The sequence below is a fragment of the Fulmarus glacialis genome, unplaced genomic scaffold (assembly GCF_000690835.1).
Source record: "Fulmarus glacialis isolate BGI_N327 unplaced genomic scaffold, ASM69083v1 scaffold14723, whole genome shotgun sequence".
Lineage (NCBI taxonomy): Eukaryota > Metazoa > Chordata > Aves > Procellariiformes > Procellariidae > Fulmarus > Fulmarus glacialis.
The window spans coordinates 3,074-24,841 of NW_009201163.1; the positions used below are offsets into that span (position 1 = coordinate 3,074).

Genomic DNA, 21,768 nt, shown 5'->3' on the forward strand with positions numbered 1-21,768 from the left:
ATGTAGCAAAGCCAGTAAATTGTCCTACTGCCCAAGCGTGAAAGGGCTAACAAAGCTTGAATTGGAGCAAGGGAGATTTTGAGTAGCAAACAGCAGTGGAATAGCTTGTAGAATCTCCCATCCTACCACAATTAAATGCATTAATAATTCTTTTTAAGAGCAGGACCAGACAGAGTGGGAACATTTCCCTTCAAGCTGGTCCTGCCATGGCAAAATAGGAAGAATTGGGTGTTCTTGTTATGCCACTCACGTGCCTACTTCTTGCAATTCTGCAGTAAACCACACAGGATGGGTACTAGTACCTGAGTAACAGGTAAATTTTGAATCTTGCGTTTTGCTGACCCAACACCCTTTACTTTGTAGGCTTGCACAATTTAACGGTACCGAAGGAAAACTTGCTTAAATGTAGCCGTTCCTGTCAATGATTGCAGCCCAGGGATATTAAAGCAACAAAGATAGATACATTTCATTTACAGCAAGACAAGACTTCTAGTACTCTTCCTGTCAGAGGTTGCCTCCTGGCTGTCCCCCAGCCCGCCTGCGCCGGAGCTCCCCAACGTGCTCCTGATCCTGCCGGTGGCTGCACCGAGGCCGGTGTAACCCAGGCTGTGACTGTCCCGAGATGCAGCTGTGGCTGTGCCCGGACCAGAGCGGCACCACTTCCTTCATTGCCCCTGCCCTGGTCTGCCAATTCTCATAAAATACTGATTTGATTTTATTTTTTAGAACAAAGGCACTTTAAATATAATTAAAATGTCTACACCCTACTCCTGCTGAGCACTGTGATGCTCCTCAGCCCTGCCCACCAGCCTGGGGCTTGGTCTCTGGGCTGTGCCCGGAGCGGGAAAGAAACTGAACGGCTCATACCTGATCACCCGCCTTGCTCTGCTCCGGGGGATTTGTTTTAACCGAGCAGCGTTTGCATCCATTCAACCAGCAGCAGCCTTAAGTCCTGCCTTCTAAACATAGCATGTGACGGTTCGTATTTTCTAAGGTTCACTGAAAATTTTAGATGGTTAACTGAACGTGAATCAATCGCACAGCAATGCTCGACAGAGAATTCATTTGACTTCATCAGCATTTTCAGGTAACCGAACTTTGTGTTCATGTATAATTATGGCAGTCGATGGAGGTTTTGGCTGTTGGATTGGTCAGTGGTGGTTTTTGATCATTGTGGTTAGTATTCTGTCTAAAAGGATCAAGCAGTAAAATAAACACACTGGCATGTCTGTAAAGCTCACCTCTTGCAGGTCTTTTCTCAAGCTGCCCAGTCCTGAGAATTTTAAATGTGTTGGCAACATTATCACAATCAAATAATGGAAGTTAATAACACAGATTTGGGAACTTTAGCTGGTGCAATGATCGCTAACATTTATCCCCATGTAAAAATGGCTTTGTTTGGGTAAAATTAAAAATAGGTAACTGGATAAAATTAAAAATAATCACTCTTTATATCTCCCTGATGACTGGAGAAAGGCATATGTTGCACCCATCTTCAAACAAGGCCAAAAGGACCATCTGAGAAACAACAGGCCAGGTGGTGTCACTTCAGTCCCTGGGAAAACCATGGAGGAAGCCTTCTCAGGGCATGTTTTTAGGCACATGCAGGAGAAGGTGACTGGATTTACTGAGGGTAAATCATGCCTGACTCACCTGCCTTCTACAACAAAATAACTTTGTGGACAAGGGAAGGAGCAGTGGATGTTCTTCATCTCGACTTTAGCAAGGCTTCTGACACTGTCTCAAAATATTCTTGTGCCCAAGTTAGGATGTTACAGCCTAGATAGCAGCTGGACAACCAGGTGGGCAGAAAAAGTAGTTGGATGTTCAGGCTCAGCATCATGGTCAATGGCCTGGCCTGCACCCGGAGTGGGGTATCAGAGGGGTCTGTCCTGGGACCTGGCCTGGCATCTTCCTCAAGGACCTGGAGGCAGCGGCAGGGTGCCCTGTCTGCACGTTTGCGGATGACACCGAACTGGGAGGACCAGTTGATACACTTGGGGCAGGGCTGCCATCCAGGAGCCTGATGAAACTCAACACGGAGAAGGGCAGAGTCCTGCGTTGCCAAGGAAGAAGCCCTTGCAACGATAGACTGGGGGGCGGCTCAAATGCCTCCGGGGCCCTGGCAGGCATGAAGCCGAGCACGAACCAGCAGATCTCGGGCTGTTTGAACAGGACCATAGCCTGTAGATGAGGGAAGAGAGCATCCCCTTCTACTCGCACTCATAGACCTCATCTTGACTACTGCACGCAGTTCTGGGTCCCGTATCCCCCCTACACAAGGAGGACATTGCCAAACTGGAGCAAGTTCAGCAGAGGGGTGGAGCACCTGCCTGGGAGGAAAGGCTGAGGGAACAGGGCTTGTTCAGCCTGGAGAAGGGAAGGCTTTGGGGAGACCGACAGCAGCCAGCCAGTACCTAACCAGGAAGTTATAAGGAAAATGAAGTCAGGCTTTTCACTGCAGTGCATGAGCAGGAGGATGAGAGACAACAGGCAGAAGCCAAAAAGAAGGAGGGTTATGCTTTTTCACTGTGGGAGCAGTCAAGCAGTGGAAGAGGTTGCCCAGAAAGGTTGTGCAGGCTCCATCCTTGGAGGTTTTCAAGACCACACTGAAGAAACATGGTTCTGAGTAACACAGTCTGACTTCACAGCAGGGAGTTGGACTGGCGAGCTCCAGGGGTCTCTTTTAACAGGAATGATTCTGTAATCCTGTGACAGAATGTAAGGACAGCAACAGGTAGCTGAACAGCAGCAGCACCCACTACTCAGTCCAGAAAGCGCTCTCTGTTACTGGATAGCTGCCGTGCTCTAGTTCCATCCTTTATAGGGCTGGTTGAGGCACAAAGAAAAATTTTTGTTTGTTTGTTTGTTTAGAAAACACTGCTGTTCTGAAGGAATTCTGTGACTCAACAGGCAATGAAGTGACAGGCTCCAAAGGCACAAAGGTCTGGCCTTAGCAGATGACTATGAGAGCAAGTTTTTCCTGAGAAGTGAATAGGACCTGGAAAGCTCAGAAGAGGACAGGAAAAGGCCAAGAGGAGTATTAAAACTTTTGTTCACACACATTAAAATTAAACCAGGTTTCTCAGGAAGAAACCATGCCAGGTGTTCTCACATTCTCCTTCAGCTGGTACCGAAAAGAGGCGTTCAACAGCTGTTCTGCATTAACATACATTGCAGGAAGTTACTGAAAAGTCAAGACTCTGTAGCAGCTAATTCCTTAAGTTGTTTATTTATCATTGAAGAAACACACAGCAGCAAGTTCTGTGTTGGCTTCAGTATGACCAGATAGTTAATCGTTGTTACCGCACCCCAAAATTGAAGTCAACACAGCCATTACTACAAATCACTTTTTTGGAAAGGGAAAGAATTGACCCTGAAGACAAAGAATTGGGGGAAAATTCAACAATTTCTCCAAAACCACACATTTTAAATATGACAATATTTATAAATCCTTGAAAGGCATGAATTATCCAGTAATGGAAAAAGCAGTTGTGCTATTGGCAACAGAAATACATAGCCATATGCTTACCAAAACACTTAAATTGTAAAAGCTTTAAGTTTTGTGGTTGTACACTGCAGCAGTATACATTACTGGAACAATGACTGCAAAATGGCCTCACAGGCATTATGTATTCAAGTAAATCTACAGAAAATATCCCAGTGTAGCTAATGCTCATAATGTTTATTGTATTTAATTCAAATTTAAACAACTTACTGAATTTAGACAGTGATAAAGTATGTCTCTCAGAAACCGCCTGCCCTCAAAGATACCTATGTAAAAGAGGGCTTTTGTATTTTTTCTAATTTTTTGGCTAATTGTGGAAATTGATTTCGTTCTGCTTTTTCAGTAATTCCACTGTGTGAACAGAGGTGTTTTCAATACTACCCCATTCCAAGAAAGACTAAAAATAAAAAGGTCAGCCTGTTCTGGTGCGAGATAGAAGCATTACTCAAGACAGCTGTTGGGCTTGCTTCTTTTTATTTTAGCAACAAATGACCCATGAAATAAGCATCATTTGAAATTTCAAAAACTGGCATTCAATTTCCAACCTTCTGCTGTGAGTTTTGTGCATGATCAATCTATATGAGTAAGTAATTCAAGCTCATGCTTTCATGTTACCTCAAAACATTTGTTAAAGAATTCCAATTCAGAATGTTTATAAGCACAAGTATAATCCGTGGATTTGATCAAATCAAAGCTAAAACATTGGTTAAACTCTGTGATTTTCACTTAACGTCGTACAGTGGTCCACCCTTCTTCATCTGTCTCATTTTTAGTACGGCGAAGGGGCTCACGCTCCTTTTCTGTTTTCCAGGAACCTTTCTCCTTCTCCCCGTCTCTTTCTCGATCTTTTGATGCTGGTGGGGGAGCAGAAGCTGGAGGAGCAGCAGGAGCAGGAGCTGATCGCCGAACTGTTTCACGTTCTTCTCCACGTTCTTCTCTCCTATCATCAGCACGCCGCCATGAGCTTGCTACAAATACAGACAGACAATAAAACAACCTTTGTCACGCTCCACCAGCAGCCTGCAAGAGTTTAAACAAATATGCCCGGCACCGACAGTCTGATTTACTGATTTTCAGTCTCGCCAAGAGGTAATACGATGATGACAGCCAAATGCATTAGTTTAATTTTATAGTGAAGTAATGGACAGGAACTACGCAAGCCTCTTTTCAGATTCAGGATTGTTGTGAGCAACCCAAGTGTCATCTTTAAAACACAGTAACTGCAATAAGAATGTTCTATTGATGTACATGGTTTTCTGATGTAAAAATATATTCTTATATTAGTATCAGTATTAAAAGCACAAAAGCGTCTCCTTAGAAATGATCGAACCCTGAAAAGAGAAACATCCTATCTTAAAAACACTTGTGGAAAATGTTTAGGTGTTCATTGTCTCAAAAGACAGCAAACTGCTCTTCAGCCTACTGAAATCAGAGATATAAACAGCGGTGGATTACACGACTCCACTGGTAACAGCATTCACCATCCTTTACTATAAGAAAAATTGTTCATTTCCACCAAAAGGGTGTTAAGGATTCTACCCCAGCTATGTGTGAACAAAGCTGTGTCAAATACCAAACCAGACAGCCAAATACCAAAACTTCTTGATATATTAACAACAACAAATCTCCACATTGAGAACCCTCAGCCTTTCTGCCAACTGAAGTCCCGGATGACGTGTTCTGTTCCAGTCCGCTCTCCGAGACCACCTGCCTGACCACCCTCCCACGTTCAGGGAGCACCCACACTCGGGGCAGAGACCACGTGAGATTCTGAACGTGAGAACGCCAGAACTGGGAGATGTGGTATCTCAGGCTAAATGTATTTGCTGTTACTGTATTTTTAGAACACAGCGAAGGATTAATAAATGTACATAATTAAAACAGGTTAATGTATGTAATTAAAATAGGTTATTCATCAAAATCAGTACCATTAATAGTGTGAAACCCACAAGGCCTTGTTTGGAAATATTTCCCTCACATTTTAATTGTTTTAAGAAATGAGCCAGAAATTACTTTCTGGGACGTCTATCTTGATAATTTAAGTACAAGAATTTCATTCACCCTGAACATAATCCTACTATGAAAACTGCATACATAAAATGTTATCCTTCTACTGCACATGTGAAATGCTACTCTGATAGAAAAGAGTACAACTAAAAAAATTCTCAATTACATTAAAGCTTCTTATTACATTAAAGCTTCTTTCTATTGCTTTGCTTATGCAAAGGGAGTTTAAGTGGCTGAAAATATAACTTACTCCCATTTTACCACATCCTAGCACTGTCAGAGTAACATGAAGGCCCTCTAATGAATGTAAGGAACTCTAAAATAAACATACGTTCTTCGCGGTCAGATCTGAGTGGTGGTCCTCTTCTGATGGGTGGATCTCTGTCATCAGGACGTCGATCTCTCATGTCACGACCACCTCTGTCCCATTCTTCACGACGACTTGAATCTCTCCAGCTAGAATTTTCCTCAGCTGGCCCTCTTCTCCAACCAGCGTCATCCCTTTTGCCATTCAAAACATAAAGTAAGACTAAATGCTAAGATTTTACCTTTGCTATGGAAAGAAGCAATAATAAATCACAACACAGATATTTTCAGGCCCAGTGGATCTCCGTCTAACATACTGACATACTTCCAAAAACCTCTTCTGTTCTTCTGGAGCCTCACATGAAATTCTCTCGGTAACAGGTTAAAAAAAAAAAAAATTTAAAAGCAGTAATGCATTTTGGGATTCCTTCTGTAAAAAGTTAATGTCATCTTAAAAATAACAAACCAAAAAGTCCCCAAAATGCCACTATCCGTTTACTGCCTTGAAGTGCCTAATTTCACACAAACCAACCACTGCTCCTTTCACTCAACGATTTCACATTATTTCTTTATCAGCAGGGCACCTTTTTTTTTTTTTTTTTTTAAAAATAGAAACATTCTAGAAGTATTTAAACAGAGAAGTCAAACCTGGGACGCCTGAAACGATCATCTCGATCAAAATCTCTCTCTCTGTCAAATTCACGGTCTTTCTCATTTTCATCACGATCTTTGTCTCTATCCCACTCACGGTCTCCTGGAGGTCTGGAGTCTCGTGGAGGCCCCCAGCTGTCCTCACGAGCCTTTTCTCGTTCTCTCCATCCCCCTATAAGTAAGAAACACAGGCAAAGGAATTTGTGACTGACCTCTGATCTCTCTGTAGACAAAGAATCCTTTACCTCCCTCACAGAAACTGGTTCTTCAAGTTTTGATCCCTGAGGATCCAACTCAAGATGCTTGTAAAAAGCGTGCATGTTGAGTGGGAGCCATAGACAAAACACTGCAGAAACTGCTTAATATAAAGACAGTAATAAATGCCTCATCTATCAGGACTGCCTGTAACAGTTTAGCAGAGCTGATTACACCCTGCAGTTTCCAGTCAGAAACCACGAACTCCTCAAGGCTCTTGTGCAAAACAAGTGCAGGAAGAAGTAAAGAGGGTAGTTCAGACAGCAGATTCCTTTGTAAAAATCTACAAGTGAGAAGATTTCAGGCAAGCAAATTTTTAAGAACCTACTGCTTTTTAAAGCACTGCTTTAAAATATGACTATCGTTTACCATTTACTTACACAGTGCATCCTGCAGTATCGTTCCGTTATTTATGAATGGGAGTTCTCTACCATGCAGCCTACTTTTTTGTTAAATAGGAAAAAGGAGAAAGCTATTGGAGTGCAAGTATCAAGATTTATGATAATTTTTCTACGGGTTTGGATTACAGAATTAGCGTCTATAAAAGTTGATGTGGCGCCTGTGAATACATAAATCTGAATAAAAAGAACCAGGAAATCAAAATCATATCTAACATTTAAATGTCATCAACAGTTCGGAAAAAATCAGAAACAGTTGTAGTAGTCACCATCAGCAAGACTTAAGACTAGAAATAAACTATACAAGAATGGGATAATTCAGATTGTAAGGGACCTCAGAAAGTCACCTAGTCCAAACTCCTGCTCAAAGCAGGATTTTCACGAAAAGTAAACACAAAAGCAAAAAAGGAATGGTAAAAACAGGAATATCGTTGTACACAAAAAAAGCTTATCAAAACCAGACCCACTTGAACGATGTATCAAAATACTCCTTAGAAGGAGGTTAATTTCAGACATATAGAGGGTGCAGGGAATCCTAATCTAGTGAGAATGTTTCTCTCCCATCAGAGCACTCAACTTGTATATTTTGGTTTTGCACATAGGTAAATTACCAGCATTACTATGTGACCTTTTGCTATCTTCCAGGCAAGCAATAAAAACTGCTGCATTTTTTTTTAATTCAACCAAATGAAAAGGTTTCATTATACTAAGTAAAGGAGTGTCCACATTAACCAAATTAATCCAGACATTTTCAGAGTTGATTCTCCCATTTCTGGCACCAAGTACATTACATCCATTATCTACTAGGTTAACACACCCTTTGGAGGGAAGATTATTATATTATTATATTTTACCTGGTTTACCAAATGGTCTCCAAGGACCTGGCCTTGAATCATCGCCGCTACGCCACGGACCCCTGTCATCATCTCGTCTGGAGAGCCTGTCATCATCTGCACTACGCCATGGTCCCCTGTCATCATCACGCCTTGACATCCTATCGTCATCCATCCCACGCCTGGGACCTCTGTCATCATCCATGCCCCGCCTGGGACCTCTGTCATCATCCATCCCCCGCCTGGGACCCCTGTCGTCATCTGCGGCACGCCAGCTGCCCCGGTCATCATCCAGCCCACGCCTGGGTGGCCTGTCATCATCCAAAGCCCGTCTGGGTGGCCTGTCGTCGTCCAGCCCACGCCTGGGTCCTCTGTCGTCATCTGCTGCACGCCAACTGCCTCTGTCATCGTCCAAGCCGCGCCTGGGTGGCCTGTCGTCATCCAAAGCACGTCTGGGCGGCCTGTCGTCATCCAAAGCACGTCTGGGTGGCCTGTCATCATCCATTCCACGCCTGGGACCCCTGTCGTCATCTGCAGCCCGCCAGCTCCCTCTATCATCATCCAAACCACGCCTGGGCGGCCTGTCCTCATCCAATCCACGTCTGGGCGGCCTGTCCTCATCCCCTTCACGCCTAGGTGGCCTGTCCTCATCCCCTTCACGCCTAGGTGGCCTGTCCTCTGTTGATTCCATAGAAGGACGTTCCTTTTCTTCTGCAGCACCACGTCGGGGCAGATCATCCCCTCGTCGCGGCAGATCATCTCCTCGTCGGGGGAGATCATCCCCCCGTCGGGGGAGATCATCCCCTCGTCGGAAAGGTCTTTCATCATCTCTTGCTTCTCCTCGACGCCAATCTCTAGAAAACCATAGGGAATGAGCAAAAAGTGGAAGCTGACATCCAGGAAAGCTTTACATATTAGATCAACAGTATCAAACCCCTCAAGGCCATTTCTGAATGTATCCACTTGATGTATGGTTGCAACACATTTACAGAGCTTGCAGTTCTCAAATGCACATGTTCTAATTGCCTTCATTGCTATGGGAAGGTGGTAGGTCACCATCCCTACAGCTTCAGTAAAGACTGAAGAGTTTATTATCTCCTTCAAAACTACAGTTTGAAGGGGATAACTACAGTCCCCTGTTGGTTATCTGCTGCAACGCAACAGAGAAGAGCTTTGGCTTCTACACCAAGCCTAATTTGACAAACTCGAGCTAAGTCTCAAAGAACCAGTATTAAAAAAAAACACTACAACCATCAAGTAGGTACCCCCCTTCTTCACGCACATGCCAACCCTACAGTACAATTCCTGTCTTCATATGCTTTGGCACAGTTCCAACTCAACAGATTGGCAATACTTTCACTGAATCTCGTGGATTTAAAAAAATAAAAATCAAAACCAAACCAAACAAAAAAAACCCCACAGGTTTAGAAATCCACTATGCTACTAAAATGTAAACAAAAGAACAGCAATGACTTGCTACAAAACAACAGATGTAGGACTCCGAGAGGTGAGAACAAAGAGGCAACAGTTTGTGACAACTCTGCATCTCAAGTTTTTTGAGGAATTGTGAGCAGCGTATTTCCTAGTTTTGGAAGACTAAGAGTCTCACAGACTGTTAAGCTGTGAGATAAAATCAAGACATGGAGATTGTTAACATCCATTTAGACTCAAATTGGATAATCTTCTCCTTTCAAAAAATCTGATTATATTGATGAAAAAAATATGCAGATAAATGGATATAAAGTTCACCAAATGAACAAGTATTTAATTCATTCATACTTAGGTACTGTTTCAAGGTTTTAAGATTTTTAAATCTATTTTTTTAACTATTACTTTTAAACTATTACTACTCCAATTTTTGAACTATTACTTGCAGATGGAATTATTCATCTGTTGTTTATACATTTTTCCCCGTTTGACAACTTTAGTGTTCATATTTCAGCTTTTGTCCTTCTTTCCCTCTTAGAAATCCTAACTCCCACTTTAGAGTTTACTGAAATTAAGAGTCAAATAGCAAGTGATAAATTAATAAGAACAGAGGGATGCATTAATATTAAGAATATTATTGAATGGCAGTCACTGTAGTAATGCAATCCAGTTTCTATTATATAACCCATTTTTCAATAACCTCTAAAAACCCTACTCACAGATCTACAAGGGCTGAAAGCATGCAGACAGCTTTCCCAAATAAAGCAGAAATTTGCTGGCAAAGTTCACACTCCAGTGTCTACCACTGTTACAGGTTTATGACTTGAGCAAGAGGTACCACCATAAAATGACTTTTTCTACTAAACCAATTAGCTTTTAATTTAACTCCTACATAGCACTTTTATGTTAACCTCTTTTTCCTGCAATCGCAATATTTGTAATTTTTTTTTATACCAGGATTGACTTTCTTCTCTTCCTTATAAAATTTTATTACATCTACCACAGAAAGATCATTAGTTTTATTTTCCTCTTTTGTTTCTTACGATAACTACCTTTCTTGCACAGTGAGGGAACAAAGGCGATACTTGCAGTCTAGTTATAACTCATAATAAAGCCACTAGCTGTCCAGGAGACAGACAGACCTTCTGGACTCTTCTGCCTTTCTGTAATCAGTTTTTTCTTGTAACTGAAACCACGGTATGGAAAAGGTTGATAACACTGGAACATGCTGATCACCTGGAATCCAGTACTCTCGGGATTGCTGCATAGTACAATCGGTTGCTCTGTGACTATAAGGACCTGTGTACCAATATGGCATGTACGTCAGGACTGTGCCATTTCCATGAGAAATTAATGTCTGCGAGACATCTTTAATAGCTTTTCCTTGTACTAGCACTCATAAGGACATTTTAATGCATATATCCAATAGCTGTATTTAGAACTAGATACATGCTGCAAATTAAATCTGATGCTCTGTCCTTCATGTTACTGCCTTTATCACTATGATTCAGAAATACATTTTGGAATTATTTTACTCAGTTACAGTTAGGTTTGCACTGCTGTGTTTGTATCCAACACATTTTTGCTTTAGGGCTAACCTCCAACTGAAGTTAGACTAGAGTTTTCTAAAGAATGCAGAATTACACCTTTCTTCTGTAATTATGTTTGTGCATAATCACTTTTATTACTTTGCTATTTTCTAAGTTTGGCAAAAAAGGAAAAAAGAAAAAAAAAAGAGAAACACTCAGTTTTACTTAAAATTCCATAGAGAGACTAATTTTGATTGTTCTCAGTATTTCATTTCAGTATTCCTCAGCATATTCCTTAGTAAAAGAGAGAAGGAAAGTTTTACCAAAAATGCTACATAATAATCCAAAGTATGCCTAATTTTAACTTCTCAGCAGTCACTTGTCTCAATTTCTACAAAAGTTGCATGAGAAATGACTAAGACAACAGTTAACTCTATGCTATAATGATTCAAAAATTAATATGAGTCACCTGTATCATTCTGTTGTGGGGGGGATCACATTGAAGCATACAAATAGATGTATTAAACACTTCTGCAATCTGTTAATAGTTAAAGGCTTCACCCAAGAGTTTCATCCAATTTTTGATTTTGCAATTCACGAGAAAGTGGATCACTACCAAGAATGGCAACACAGCTTTTAAGGAAAGACTGAAAGACTACTCTGTTTATTGAAAGATCATACTCCTCAAATATGTTAGAAGAAATTACTAGAGAGAGAAAGAGTAAAATAATTTGCTTACACACTGGAGTCAGAGTAAGCTTTAATGGCTTTAAACTGGTGCACTGGAAATTAAGGTTAGACATTTATAAAAATCTATCTACCTGGAAGGCTAATTTAGCAATAAAACATACTGCCAATTGGAACAAGCAGTGGTATCTCCATCAGCACAGGCTTTTAAGAACAACTAGACGTGCGTCATCAGAACTATTTTAGGCACAGTTCATCCTGTTGTGGAGCAGAGGGATGGACAAATATTAAAGATCTTATTTTCTACAACTGTATAAACAGTCTTCATTATTAGTGAACATATCCAAAACCCCTAAAATATATAGATGTGAACAAGTGTGTGGGGTTTTTTTTTTTCAGAAGCGCAAAGTATCTTCAGAATATTCTTCTTTCAGAAATCCTTCCTCCTCTGTTCAATCCAGTTTTTCAGAATTTTGTTGTAGTCTATGGCACATGTTTTCTGTTCTGTGACTCACTTTGGGAGTTAAATAGTTTAAGACTCTGAATTTTGACTTTACTATTCTTATATATTACTGTCAGTTTTCTAAATGGAAAATCTCAAACAGTTTCCTCATCCAGGAACCCTGCATTTGTTTGTCATCCTTCCCCATTCTGTACTTATACAACTGACACCAATGTTGGAGTGGGACAGAGATTTTTAATTTAAAAAAGAAACCAAGCAAGCAAGTTGTTTATCAGATACAAAAGGTATCTGCTAGCCTCCACATATCTAAGCTAAATAAAACAGGAACGTTATCTGAATGCCGTTCCAAGATAAAATATCTCTCTCATTTTGAGATCCTTACAAAGAAATTTTTTAATAGAAGGTAACTTTCAGAGATGTAAAGGCATGAGATATTATTCAGTTAGTGCAGCTTTAGCAGTAACAATAAAAAGGGAGCCTATCCATTTTGAGCCCAATACAACTGGTGCTTAGTAACCCAGTGATTACCTTTCCACTGGTGCTCGTCGCCATTCAGATTCTGTCTCACCACCTCTTCTCCAAGAGCTTTCAGACTCCCTATCACCCCACCGAGATTCCTGTATATCAAAAGAAATCAGGAACATTCTCTCTGAATATGTTAAAGTGAAGATTTTCAACATACAATTTACTCCTTTCAGAGCATACTATGTCATTAAAAACTCACTTGTTATACTGTAGAGAATACTGAACTATCAGGAGTTTGAACAACTTAAGTATGGTCTTCACTGACTAACTTCATTGTTTCTGGCAGAGTTTAAAACCAATATGGTTCCCTTTGTGCCACATACTTTAGTAACAAGGTAGGATATATGCAAATACACTAAAACGTTTATGACCAAATGTATGAACAATAGCTACAGTGAGCCATAGCTACCACCTGTTAACACAAAAAAGACGTTCTAACAGTTTCACTTTCCTGCTGCTTAATGACAGTAGGAATGAATTCAAAAAATTATTTGGTTTTGTGCCTTCCAATCAGATCAGAAAACGTAACTGAATAAACTGAAAGCTCTCTATAGCAGAGACCATTTTGTTCTGGGTTTATACAACACTTTAACATGGTAGCTCAATGCACAGGACAGGCGAGGTATTTGCGATTCACACAGGTTGCTTAGATGCAGGGCAGAGCAATAATCAGTATTTTTTTTAAATAATGGTAAAATGTCTCTCCCCATCACTGGACAAAAACAAACGATTTAAACTATTTCTAAAAAAGTTGTTTATTCCTTAATTCCACCACAAGAAGAAAATTAGGTAAACCATATAAAATACCTGATTCTACATAATCACACAACCTCTTTATAGAAGGGTATTCCGGTTTTAAACTGCTCTTTGAAAAGTGGTTTTTTTTGTCAAAATCTACGCTTCAATATGGGGAAATACACAGGCTGCGCAAGATCTTGCATATCCACTACTCCGTGAGTGTCTCCTTAAATGCTTATGAAATGACCCCAACGAACAATGGTGCGCAAACAAAGAATCCCAAAACTGCAAATGACATTTTTCAAGTGGCACAGATATCTTTCTCAGAACCTGAGTCAGCTTTTCTGTATAACCAAGTGCCCATGGCTAGGAGTACCTCCTATGTGAAAAATACCAGTGATAATAGTCTATCAGGTAAATAATCAAAACAATTTATACAAGCTCTGATCACTTATCTTCACAGTGTTACTCAATGAAGTATGCATTAAACAAAGACAATGGCTATGGTGGATGAAATTTAAAACTAGTTCTCCTACTGATAAGCTCTGAAAAAGTGGGAGAGTAGGTTTGTGGTACTCATTTACATTTTTTGAAATCATTCAACATTTATTTGCAAATAACTTTCACTTTGTTTCTTGTCGGATTGGGATAACGATTTTCCCCAATACTTATATTTGTAAATGGAAAGTTGCACACACTTCTTGTTTCTATGTTTCATGTTACGGCATATTTCTTATAAAACTACGCTTTTATGTTTAGTCTGGGATTTTCCTTCAGTATCTACTCTAATTCCTGACTTTAGCATGAGTGACTATACTTATTCCAATATAGCTTTTTTCTTTTACATTAAAGAAAATTTTATTCAATGTTTATTTTTGTCTTTATTTGTTTAGTTTTTGAACAACTTGGAGATCTTAGTAGTTTCTCTGTTTTACTTTATTACTAAACTACAGATTCCAGAGCTTGATAGTGAGCTGAAACGAAGTGACAATCACTTAACTATTAAATTAGCCACTTATGCTACAACTTAGAAAAAAAATTTTAGCCTATGATTTTACAATGCTACCATCTTCTTCCAAATAATGTACAGAAGAAGGAGCAGTCAAAAGAAAACAAACCTGCAAGTATTTACCTACCTTTCTTGAAAATGGGTCATCTAGACCTCTCCTTTCTTCTTCTCGACCACGCTCTCTTTCTTCTATCTCCATTTCTCTTTGACGTTTTTTCTTCTCCAGTTCTTCTAGTTTTTTGACACGTTCCTGGTATTCACGCTGTTCCTGCTCACGCTTCTCACGCTCAATGCGTTCCTTTTCCTCGCGCTCTGCAGTTAGAAAAATAAATAGGAAGTATTACCAAATTAAATTTCGTTACTTTGCTGTATCCACAGAAGGTTTACAAAATACAATCTCTCCCCTTTGACTCCTTAACAAAAAGTAAGCATTTCACAGGATGCGTTTAACCATAGAATCTGTTTTCTGGAAGTATCCTAACTCCAAAGCAATAGGAAAAGAAACCTCGATACATCCATTAACCTGACATCCTGAAAAACAGCTGCTAGCAAGGAAGGAAAGAAAATGTTCCAATACCCATATGTTTATTCGATGTACAGACTCAAATGTGCCAGCTAAAATATCGGTAACTACAAGTATGATAGAGGATCCTTTCCTTAGAAAAGGTCAAACAAAAAAAATCAGCTAGTAGTGTCACAGATTTGATATTCAGGACTGCTTGGTTTTTGTTGCTTTGGTTTTTTAATGTTGCACGACTATGAGCTCCAATACATAAAATCTTCATCCGCCAAGTGACAAATAGGAAAGAAATTTACCTTACAAGATGCCTATCACCTCTTCTCTTCTAAGGCCTTGAAACAGGCTACCGGACAAAGGAGTTCACAAAGAAAGGTGTGTGAGTCACTTACAATTCTTGAGTTTGTGATCTGACACCGATGTTCCCTTCCTATTCTCTTTAAGATTTGCACAAACAAGTGGCCAGAACTCAAACTAAATGACTAAAATCAAAGACTCAATTTTTCATTAGCCTCCCTTACTTTATCTCCTCCTCTATTCATGTCTGGGAGAAGGGGAGGGCAGGAAGCACTCATTTGCTTTCATTTTCCCTTCCTCCTATAAAGCTTTACCTTCATCTCTATGCTGCACGCGTAAGCATTCAGAAGGTGTATTATGTAAAATGTAAAGGTACAATATCTAATAGCAATGAACACAGTCTTCACCGCTGACTGAAAATGAAGAGACTCTCTCCAGTATAGTGGAACAGGGAAACCAGAAGTTAGCTGCACAAACATCTTGAATGGGTCAAGGATGCAAAAGATAAAATAATCACATTCTCAATTATACCTTTAAGCAGCTGTTCTTCTCGTAGTCTTTGCTCTTCTTCCTCCTTCTCTCTGTAATAAGTAACGCGCCTCTCTTCTTTGCGCTGTTTCTTGCGTTCCTCCAAACGATTACGCCTCTCTTCTGCTAACCGTTCCTGGAACTGCTTGAGTTTATCCTGAAATACAAAGAATACACATGAAACCACCAGAACTGTAATGTTTAAGAGCTAGACAGTTACACAAATTGCTAATTAAAGCTGCACAGAAACACAAACCAACTGCAACATATTAACTTTGCTCCACTGAAAAACAACTGTTTGCCATTTAAAACTTTTTCTGCAATAAATTTCGTATAAGGGAATATACTCCTACTTAGAAGACAGACAATCAGCACGCACAAATTTAGTTCTTCATCTGCTCTTTCAGGAAAGGAATTACCTGAATAATAATGTACCTGTACCTAAAATACATTATTATGAAATTACCTATATTACTGCAAAGAACCATATACAGTTACTTAACTTATTTTAACATAATACCTCTTTTGCTTTTTTTATTAAACCAGTTCTTACTGCAACATAGCCAAATAATCAAAGCTATAAGCCTTAGTAAATGTAGAATTTTTAAAATGTAGTTAAGGGAACAAAGGCACAGTTCTTTCCCTGCCCTCGTGGTCTAATTCGTTATTAAATTTTGCAAACATAAAACATAACTTGAAGTTCCAAATACTTGGACTATCAGAATAATTTCCAGATTCAAACAAAAAAGATTAAAAAAAACAACAGACAAATATTTCTATGTATTTCTCAGCTTCATTATTGTCGGTATTATTCCATCACCACAGTAAGTCCAAGTACTTGTACAGATACAGCTGGCTGCTCACATGCTACCCCATGATCTCCCCCTAATAGCTGCATTGAAATAAATAAATAAATAAAACCTATCTTTTATTTTCCATATAAGCTATTCCAGAAGTTGTCAAAAATTGTAAGTGATAATATCCAGGAATAGGTGCAAGAATTTTTTTTTTTTTTTTTTTTTTTAAGTCAAAGCAGAAAATAAACAATTCCATAATTTTGAGCCATTCTATATACTAATTTGTTTCTAGTTTTCATGAAGAATCACTAGGTCACAAGTTTAGTTCCTTACTTTAGGCGAATATTTTATTACAATACCATATCTCATGTACCTCATAAACTGTTCGTCGTGATGCTTTGAGCCTGGCTTCAAATAAATCTCTATCCTCCAACATCCTTGAGAGTCTGTTCTTATGCTCAAGGGCTTTCTCCCGCTCCAACTGCAAAGTGGTAATCTAAAAATAGATAATATAAAAAGTATTACAAAGTAAAATCTTATTATATATTTGCATTACATCTACCTCAGCCACTAGGAAGAGAAATTATCTTTTCCTCTTTCAGATCCTAGACAGAAGATACTGCTGTCCACTAGCACAATAAAATTGCGAAGCTAACGCTTCATTCTTCGTATCAACTTTTTCCCTTCTTCCCTTGGATTGAGCTGGGGAAAAAAAGACAGTGCAAAATCCACTATTTTTCATTCATCGCCAATAGATTTTATCATCTGAACAAAAAATTCTTACCCTTTCTTCTTCCTGTTGCTCCCACAGCTCCATATCATGCACTCTTTGCTCCTCATATGCAGTCTTTATTAAAGGTATTTCTTCTAAGCGCTTCGCTCTTTCAAAATAGTCAATCTAAATAAAGATAACACATCTTTAGCATGTCATAATACAAAGACCAAATCTGGAATCTTCAGCATCCCCCAAAGAAAACCCCGACATCTGGAGACTTCTCCAATATATCTGATATATTATTGTTACATAAGAACAACCACGTTGGACCACATCAAAGGTCCACTAACCAAGAACCTGCCTCTACCATTGGCAACTAAGTGCACTCCTAGGCAAGGATGCAAGAATAGAGGCAGGCATATATACAATACTCTCTCAGCATCATCAATTTTCAGCTCCTGGCACTGCCTGTGTTGAATTTTTTTTGTATTTAGTAGGCATCGGTAGATTTCTCCTTTTGTCCCTTTGAACTCAAAGCAGCTTTTCATATACAACATACTTTGGAAAGAACTCCTGTGTGTCTATGGCTCGGAGCATGAAGACCTACCTTCTACCTACAAATAGTTCTGAATACGGCTCCTACTAGCTTCATTTGATGCTTCCTAGGTTCACTAACCCTTGCAGTCAGTGCAAGAACAACTGCTCCCCATCGTCAGCTGTTACAACAGGTACACTCTTATAGACTGCTACCACATCCTCTCTCCAGAAGTCTTTCAGACATGGAGGTACTAATTTACATAGACATTTCTTACACAGAAGTCAATCCACACCATTGATAATTCTTGCTGGGCTCCTCTCAAACTTCCAGTTCAACCTCGTCCTTTTTGAGAGACTGGAACTGCACACAGTGCTTGAGATGCAGAACCACCAAGTTCTCATTGCTGACTGACAATGTTAAGTTTGGAGGCCATCATTTAATATGGAAAGCTAAAGATTGAGGGATTTTTTTTTTCTGCTTTCCATACACAAAGTATTGTGTATCTAGGTAAACTGAACTTAATTCGAAGACTCTTCCTTTCACCCCACAGCTGCTAAGTTTTCTTTAGTGAAGAACTTTGTAAAAAAGCTTTTTGGAAAATCCAACTTAGTTACACCAACCCTTACACATATGTTTCTTTTGACAGCTTCACAGAACTCCAAGAGGAAGCCCTGGCTTGCAATTCTTTTATAGAAGCTGTGCTGACCTTTCCAGGTAGATCATATTTACCCAGGTGACCACTAATTATACTGTTAAATTTTCTGCTACTTTGCCCAGTATGAGCGTCAGGATACAAGCCTGCAGCATAAAAGATCCTCACTGGAACCTTTTTACGTAACTTGTCACTTTCTAGTATCAAGCCAGTTTTAAGTGAACTCAATTACCAACTGTATTATATAACCTCTGTTTCATTCTTGAATACTGTCGGAAGTCCTGGGTGAGTTTCACCTTGCCCAGGTTATATATTTCTATTTACTATGACAACATGTTCCTCACACTTTTATAGTCACCCAAGTTTCAGGCAGATACTATTCTGCCATCTAGAAGGGCTCTAGTAGTGGAATTTCCTCTGTTTCAGTGAGGACTAATACAACTAATTAAATTTAGCTTCTCTGTAATGGCCTTACCTTCTGTGAACATTTAATCTTCTCTGAACATTTTCTAATTACAAGCCTTCCCAACTAGGTCTCAGTTCACATACAGCTTAAGGGTCCATTTTCAATCAATTCCATTAATTAGAACAGATTTGTGCACTGGTACTAGAAACTCAGTTGGTTTTTAACCCATTTACCTTTTTTTAGTTTCATACAGTAACATTTTCAACACCAATATTATATATGTGCGTATATATCTATATGTATCAATACAGGATTTCACAATCACTAACTAAAGCATTTTATAGACATGGTTTTGTACCCTTCCTACTTTGTACCTTTTTCTCCTGATTCTTCAGACGTTCCTGAAGTTCTTTCTTTTCTTTTTCAAGCTGTTCAACTTGTTTAGCCATAATGAAGTCAGGATCCAATTCTTCAAGATCCTACAACCAAGTAAAGTTATCAATACAAAATAAAGCAAACATTTTTTCTGTTACACATGTGGTTTGTTTATTTATTTATTTATTTAAGCTTCTCTGCAGTTTTCCTCTTAACTTTTAAACTAATTTGCTTCAGAAGCATTCTCAGTTTCTTTTCCTCTCTTCTGGGTAACTTGTATTTTATTTTCAAAAAATTCTCTAAAGCATTTGTATCTTGATTTTCAATTGAGACACATTCCAGGTACTACAAAATTGGATCTGCATGTCTATTTTGTATTTCGCACGCTGTTCAAGCAACAAGGGGGGGGTGGTGGAACCAAACAGCTGGACTTAATTCCTTCAAGTAAAAAAGGTCTATCCAATCTCAGAATTAAGGTTTACTTACGCTGTTGAGCAAATTAAATATTTAAGTGTCAAACCGTCTCATTTTTAATAGAGACAGCTGTTTATAAGACCAGTTACAGTATAAAGCTAGTAAAGAACATGAAATTCAGGCAGCCTAGCAATGTAACACCAAAAGCATAAAAAAAAACCAAACTCAAAACTTCAATAATAAGTTGTCTACCTCAATATCAATATCTTTAAACGCTTTGGCTCCCAGTTCAGTCTTCTTGATCTGCTCCAAGCGCTCACGAACAGTCTTCTTTTTGATTTGTTCATGCTCTTGCAGGATACGCTCCTTCTCTCTTTCCTTTGCCTCCTGGCGCAGTCTCTCTTCTTCAGCTTTCCGGACTTTTTGTAATTCTGCTTCACGTTGTTCCAGTTCTTCTTTTTCACGCTGAATGTTTAAACTTTCAAGGCGCTCTTTTCTTTCTTCTATAGTTTGACGACGTGCAAGAATACGCTGATGCTCCTTCCGTGAATTTTTTAGAAAGGCAGTGACTGCCAGCTGATGTTGTTCTTCCTTCTCTTGCTGAATTTAAATTAAGGATAAGACAATGATGTAAGTAGCATCTCTTTAAAAAGGCAGAAAGCACAGCAAATGCTTCTCAAAGAAAATTCAAGGTTAGTTTTAATCTCCAAACTTGCCAACTGCATGGAAATACAACTGTAACGGCAAATCTAATTACACATCCGAGTGGCATACAAGGTAGTATCAACTGACTAGAACCACCTGCAAATGGAGAAAGTTGTCTGTAAAAGACAATATTCTGCAACACATCTTAAGTATGATAGTTTCACGCTTTTCTCGGTCCAAAAATATTGCACACCCAAAGGTTAGTGATATTTAAGACTAACTGAAAGGGGGGTTAGGGGGGTCAATCTTGTTTGTCTCTGCATGTGTTAGCAAGTATAGCACCATTTGCACTGTATTTCACCACAGCTCCCTTGTTTTTAAAGTTTTGGTTTTTTCCAAACACACTAGCGTAAGAGAAAAATATCCTAACTGACACAAAGCACTATCTGTGAGATGATAAAAACCTGATGATTGTCTCTCAACAATTTAGGTATAAAACTACTTTAATTAAATAATAAAAAGCACTAGACTCCTAGACATGCGCCTACAGACTATTCTCTAACATTCTTTAAGCATCTTTCTAACCACCCCACCATTCTCCTCCAGAGTACCTACATAGTTCTTTGTAGAGATTCACGCCGTACACATGAAGAGGTATAATTGTGCCAGCTCAGGGAGCTGCCCAATTTAATCAGTCCAGCAAGCAGCAAAACACTGCAGCCCAACCAGCTCGCTACTCCCTCAGTCACGCTGCTCTTGAAATGTGAGCTAGTTCAGAGGTATTTTTAGTAATCTGTCACTTCTAGGGCATTCAACAAAAACACTGAAACATCCACACTTTGTTGCAGATCTGCAACAGATCCTCTTAAACAGAGGTGCCAGAAACACAAAAATGAAAAGCTTTAGATTAATTTAATGATTTTATGAATTATAACAAATTTGACAGAAATTAAAAGTTTTTAAGCACCTGAAAAAAGTGCAAAGTTTCGATCTGAATAGCGAAGGAAAAAAGGCTATCAACTTGTTCTGTAGCTTCTCTAACCACATAGATCGATATTAACCTTGATACTGTACTCCAATTTTACAAGTCTAATTACTAGCATTTATGTCTTATTCAGCTAATTGTACTAACATGTCAAGTGTAAGACTATTTGTCGTTTCTATCTATGAATGTACAAACAAAGCATATTTTTTCTTTCAAACCAACAATCCATCTGTCTAATATCAATCGCTAATAAAATCTTTTTAGGGGAAAATCTACATGGAAATATTCTTATCTTAAACACTATAGAATAGCTAATATATGTTCAAGCTAACACAAGTAAGCTAGCGTTAGGTGTCAATGACACAGTCCTACTTTGTGTGTTTATATTTTAAGAATATTACTTAATATTTCAACCCAGATAAAGAATCTAACATGGACATCTTGCTATCAGCCTTTTTTCTATATGGAAAAATTATTTGATATGTTTGCTATGAATACTTTCATAAACATAAAGCAAAAGAAAAAATTACCACTGCTCTTTTAAGAGAAGTGAAGGTTTAGC

The 21,768-nt window shown here is 39.0% G+C and overlaps 1 protein-coding gene across 1 annotated transcript in view; it reads right to left on the reverse strand.

The window, feature by feature from the left end:
* Positions 1–3,807: 3,807 nt before the first annotated feature.
* The window catches only part of EIF3A (eukaryotic translation initiation factor 3, subunit A), a 31,031-nt gene continuing 13,070 nt past the window's right edge, over positions 3,808–21,768 (reverse strand). Inside the window, exons 11-22 of the mRNA XM_009573848.1 lie at positions 19,829–20,176; positions 19,162–19,266; positions 17,261–17,374; positions 16,850–16,972; positions 15,683–15,836; positions 14,465–14,649; positions 12,594–12,682; positions 8,208–8,812; positions 7,980–8,147; positions 6,470–6,644; positions 5,847–6,016; positions 3,808–4,476 (exon numbers count right to left, since the gene is read on the reverse strand). Coding sequence (XP_009572143.1) covers positions 4,235–4,476; positions 5,847–6,016; positions 6,470–6,644; positions 7,980–8,147; positions 8,208–8,812; positions 12,594–12,682; positions 14,465–14,649; positions 15,683–15,836; positions 16,850–16,972; positions 17,261–17,374; positions 19,162–19,266; positions 19,829–20,176 — 2,478 coding nt within the window. The 3' untranslated portion in view covers positions 3,808–4,234. The remainder of the gene's footprint in view (positions 4,477–5,846; positions 6,017–6,469; positions 6,645–7,979; positions 8,148–8,207; positions 8,813–12,593; positions 12,683–14,464; positions 14,650–15,682; positions 15,837–16,849; positions 16,973–17,260; positions 17,375–19,161; positions 19,267–19,828; positions 20,177–21,768) is intronic.